This window comes from Myotis davidii, unplaced genomic scaffold (genome assembly GCF_000327345.1).
Source record: "Myotis davidii unplaced genomic scaffold, ASM32734v1 scaffold221, whole genome shotgun sequence".
Lineage (NCBI taxonomy): Eukaryota > Metazoa > Chordata > Mammalia > Chiroptera > Vespertilionidae > Myotis > Myotis davidii.
The window spans coordinates 3,121,633-3,126,928 of NW_006293349.1; the positions used below are offsets into that span (position 1 = coordinate 3,121,633).

The 5,296-nt window shown below is 50.3% G+C and overlaps 1 protein-coding gene across 1 annotated transcript in view; it reads left to right on the forward strand.

Annotated features, from left to right (window-relative positions):
* Positions 1–1,823, forward strand: part of ASNSD1 (asparagine synthetase domain containing 1) — a 5,417-nt gene extending 3,594 nt beyond the window's left edge. Inside the window, 4 exon segments of the mRNA XM_006767059.2 lie at positions 1–4; positions 6–375; positions 662–843; positions 1,472–1,823. The exon segment at positions 1–4 is cut by the window's left edge and continues 1,128 nt beyond it. Of these exon segments, the coding sequence (XP_006767122.1) occupies positions 1–4; positions 6–375; positions 662–843; positions 1,472–1,757 (842 nt within the window). The 3' untranslated portion in view covers positions 1,758–1,823.
* Positions 1,824–5,296: the final 3,473 nt, after the last annotated feature.

Sequence of the window (5,296 nt, forward strand, 5' to 3'; positions counted from 1 at the left end):
AAGAAGGAAACCGCCCCAGCCACTTCCAACAGCAAAGGGAGGAAACGGGGAAACCGCGAAATGCCGTCTGAGGGATCGACTCCAGATGCTGCTGCTGGTCCTGAAAAGGGGGCCGGTGCCCCCGACCGAGCCACGGGCCGAGCGGGCCTGAAGGAGCTGCAGGCCGCCAGCCCAGCCCGGGCCTGGAATCTGGTTGAAATTAACGTTTCTCTGGTAGAACTGCAGGAGCTGAGAAGAGCTCGCATACGCCACCTGGTCCAGCCCTCGGACACGGTGCTGGATGACAGCATCGGCTGTGCCGTCTGGTTTGCTGCCCGGGGAGCTGGCTGCCTGGTGGCCCCGGAGGGCGTGAGGCCGTATCGGAGCCAGGCAAAGGTGCGGCCGCGTCCCCACCTCCCCCCACTTTATCAGCCCTGCTCTTGCCCTGGCAGCTTTTGGCATTTAGGGTATAAAAATAAAGCATATTTTAGTTGCATTTAAACTACAATGCAATGTATATGACTTTTTAAAATGTGGGCATATTTTACTTTCTTATGGCTTTGTCTAGTGGTTTTTCTCTGAAAACGTGATCTTTGCGGTAGTGACTTTAAGCTCTGCGTCTGTCTGACCCTCTGTACTGCATGGTGAAGGCAGCTCATTGCGGTTTCTTTCACCGTCACAGGTCGTGCTGACGGGGATCGGTGCGGATGAGCAGCTGGCAGGCTACTCCCGCCATCGTGCCCGCTTTCAGATGCATGGCCTGGAAGGACTTAACCAGGAGATTGAGATGGAGCTGGCTCGGATCTCTTCTAGGAACCTTGGCCGTGATGACAGAGTGATTGGCGACCATGGAAAGGAGGCAAGGTAACTGGAGTCTCATGTAGTTCTGTACAGATAATAGGCTGTAAAGGGAGATCTTAGGTCCCTTGGTTTCCTTTGGAGGCTGTTCAAGTCAAAACCGTAGCAACAATGACGTCTTGGGTTCATAGCCAACACAGCAGTGAGGGACGATGTGTCACTTGGTTATGAAAAGAAGACATTCCTTCTGGTGGTTAATTGACTAAGTGGCCGTTGACTACAAGGATTCAGCATGCAGAGCAGGCGTCCAAGCGAGCTCGTGGGGTGTGGAGCATCGTAACAGCCACTCTGAGCCGTCGCTTCTTGTCTGTTCCACTCTCTTCCTGCTTTCACGGAGCTCTGGTTGCCCTTGTACCATTGTCATTCTCATGTTGCCAGTTCTGACCCATGTGAAATTTTGACCACTATGTCATCATTCTAATCATCTTCAAATTTTCATTATAAAAAGATAATGTCACAATACAGAGGCTGTAAAATGTTTTCCTTTTGAAGGGTGTGTCTTGAAGATGAGAAAAATAGTGCCCTCAAAAATTAATGTATACTGTAAATTTTAATGTATTGAATAAAATGCCAAAGAAGTAATCATAACAGATTGGTTTTATTTTTTAATAGTGTTTGTATTTATCTATCCTAGATTTCCTTTCCTGGATGAAAATGTTGTCTCCTTTCTAAATTCCCTACCAGTTTGGGAAAAGGCAAACTTGACTTTACCCCGAGGAATCGGTGAGAAACTGCTTTTGCGCCTTGCAGCCATGGACCTTGGTCTCACAGCCTCTGCGCTGCTGCCGAAACGGGCCATGCAGTTTGGGTCCAGAATTGCAAAACTGGAAAAGAGTAACGAAAAGGCATCTGATAAATGTGGAAGGCTCCAAGTCACTTCCTTAGAAAACCTTTCTATTGAGAAGGAGACTGAAGCATAATATTCCACAATGTAATAACATTCACTAATGATGCTACAACAATAAAACCTGCTCTGTTGTATAATGTGGTAATTTTAGAATTCACTGTGCAGCTTCACATAGCCAGGCTGGTCATATTGGCAGACCACAGAAAGGAGGAGCGTGCTTGAAAGAACAGCTGGGATGTTTTAAACTGATGTCGCCATTGCTTTGACCTCTTCATGGAAATGTCCCGCCGGCCACACTGATCACGGCCGCCTTTACTGACTGCACGGGGGCTGCAGCCAAACATGACTCCGCTCACTGTTGTCAGGGTCGTGGTTTACGTGGGGTACAGGGACCCTGTGACATTCTGAGAGAACGAAGGCTTAGAGAAGCTAAACGTTGCGTGAGGTTCACACTCCTGAGCAATACTCGGTACTTCTGTTACATCTCTGCAGGCAACTCATTTTCCCACTCAGACCCTTGTGGACTCTTAAACATTCTCCTGTCCCACAAATCCCTACCTGGCTCTTCACAGCTCCGTCATCAGGCGGAGAGCTGCCTCCACCCCCAACCCCAGGACTCCGACTCGCCTGCAGGCACCCCTCTCCTTTTCTCCCTTCTCGCCTTTAGGAAGGGAAATGTCGGTCCACCGTCAAAAGGCGGGGCCTCCACCGCTTCCCTGCATCCCAGCCCTCCCGCCCTTCAGGAACTGCACGCTCCTCGCCAGCACTTTTAGCCTCTCCACTGTTGGATCCTTCCTCTCGTCATCTAGAATATTCCAGCCCACAGCCATTTGAAATGCACAGCCCTGGTCCTCCTCTTCCTTTCTTACCATCTCATATCCCACGCACACTCGCCCTCTCCACCTTTTCTCTGACTCACTGCACTCCAGCGAGACATCCACCCACATTTCTCAGCTGTGACCACCAACCCAAGGTCACTGTTAGGGATCCGTCCCCGATCAGGGCTGACACTTTCTGGAATGGGCATACTTTGATTCTTCTAGTCATAGAAGTATTAGGATACGTGTGCAACAAACAATTCTGTCAAGGACTTTCACATGCCCTGACTTGATTCCCTGGTGAATGCAATGTTCAAACCAGATTTAGGTATTAACCTGAATAGCTTTCCACCTGAAGGCAGACGATTTCAAGTGTCTGACCCCGAGCACTGATTGGACATTGCTCCCTGTTGGGCGGGGCAGACCAAGGTTGGCCCAAGCAGCCTAGAGGGGGGTCTGATAGTTGTTATAATAACACAGTTCAGTCCTGAATCAGCTGTCATTTATAGTGCTCTCACGTGTCAGCGTGAGCTTTACCTGGGTTAACGATTCCACCGGCTGAACTTCTCGGGAGTCTCCAGGTCATCTGCTCCAGCAGGTCTCTCTGCATGTTTGTTTTTGCCTGTTGGTGTGTTGTTTTTGTCTTCAGTCCCCAGAGGGCCTGGTTGTTTACAGCCTTCTTGGTAATTAATCCCATAAACTCTGGGAAAATGTGCTGTGTTAACGCTTACAGGAGCAATCCCAAGATTTGAGACACTTGGAACAAACCACCTGGGCACCTGAACAAAAACTTCCAGAGGAATTCAGTTTTGTTCACGCTTCATAATTGCAAACATACAAGTCTCACAAAGCAGGCAATGATTTTTGACATCCCTTGCCCTGGAACAACAATCACACATTATTACCTCCATAGCAGCCGTTAAGAGGAAACAGCAGACCCAACATGGAGTCACTGGTGTTCAGCTCCACCACAACTTAATAGCGAACCCAGTTTCAGCGCCGCCTCTCCAGGAGTGGGGTTTGTAACCAATCCGTCTGAATTTCCTGGTCAGCACTAGTGAGGCAAGCTGCCTGATACGACCCCTGCCTTTCCCTTTCCTTCCAGGAAGAGCTGACCTTTTGAAATGATCCATTCTTTTAACGTTCCTTCTTCCGGCAAAACCTCCGCAGAGCTTCCTTCTGTTCACTAGATTGGGTACTGCCAACTCACGAATCCCTCCGTGATGCAAATTAGGTTTTTAAATTTACTAGGTTGAATTTTTGGTCTTTAAAATCACTAAAATATGACAACTCAGTTAAAGCATCATCCTGATAGGCCAGGGTTTGATCCCTGGTCAGGGCCCATAAGGAATCACCCAATGAATGCATAAGTAAGAAGAACAACAAACCAACATTTCTCTCTAAAAACCAATATATGCAATTTTTTTAAATCCCTAACATCTGTTATAATTGGAGTGAGAGATCCTGCCCCCACACAGTCCCCAAACACCTCCATGTTGCCAAGTTCAGTGGGACAGTTTCCATTCGCATCTCCCTTGCCCTGGCAGCGAGGCTGGCCAGTCCCTGGTTCCTAAACACTTCTCTTGGCCTCTGCGGCCAATCCTGGCTTTCCTGCTGCCCTCCTGGCCGCTTGCTCCTTGTCTGCTGACTCCACCCTCGCTACCTGACCTTTAAATATTGGGTTCTTTGGGTCTCTGTCCTGGGTTCTCAACTCTATTCTCTCCCCTGGCGATTTCAGCCATTCCCCTGGTTTCAACTACCCCAAACCTCCCGAATGTATACATCTAACCCACGCTGCCATAGTTAGCCCAGACCTGAGTAAGGCATAGCCGACATCTCCACCTGGTTATGTCACAGGTACATCAACGTCAATATGTCCACAACCGAACCCTGAAATCTTGCCCTGACCCCCTGTTGCTCTAAACAACCTGACCTTCTTTTCAACCTTCTGTCCACAGGCCCCTCATTCTTCCTCAAGTCCATCCACAGCCCCCATCTCCACCGCCTCCGCGCTAGCCCGTCCCCAGCCTCTACTGCCACCAACCCAGCCTACACTTTTGGAATAAAGTTCAAAATCCTTAACCCGGCAGCCCGCATGGTCTGGCCCTCACCTACCGCTGTGGCCTCGCTTTGTGCCCAGTTCTCTCTTGTTCTCTGTGCAAGGTTCTATTCGGTTTCTCAAAAATTTCCATTTTCTTCCCACGTCAGTGATTCAGCACCTGCTCCCCATCCCTGTCCTTCCCCGGGTCTTTGCCTGAACAGCCCTTTCACCCCTAGGCTCAGCTGAAAGGTGTTCCTCAGGGCCGCCTCTCCCAGCCCCAGTTCCGGCCGGCTCCCACTCGTCTCTCATCTGTCACAGGTGAAACTCACTGGCGTGAGCACCGTCCCTGGCAGCGCCCTGCGGCTTTGTGTCTGTGTTCCGGGTCTCCAGGTCCCAGCCAGCGCCTGGCTCACAATAGGAGTTCCATCCCGAGGAGGGAGAGAATGGTGATGTGAGCTCACCTGGGGCCCTCTGAGAGCCTGGGCGTGGCCTCCGCCGGTTTCTGGCTGGTTGGTTGGCGGGTTGGTTGGCTGGCTGACTGATTAGTTGGCTTGTTGGTTGGTTGGTTGGTTGGTGGTTGGTTGGCTGGTTGGCTGGTTGGTTGGTTGGTTGGTTGGGTGGTTGGCTGGTTGGTTGGCTGGCTGGTTGGCTGGCTGGTTGGTTGGCTGGTTGGTTCACTGGTTTTCTCTGTAGAGATGAATCGTGAAAGTAAAAGATAATAGAGGACTGGAAGCCAGAGGTGAGGAGGGCTGA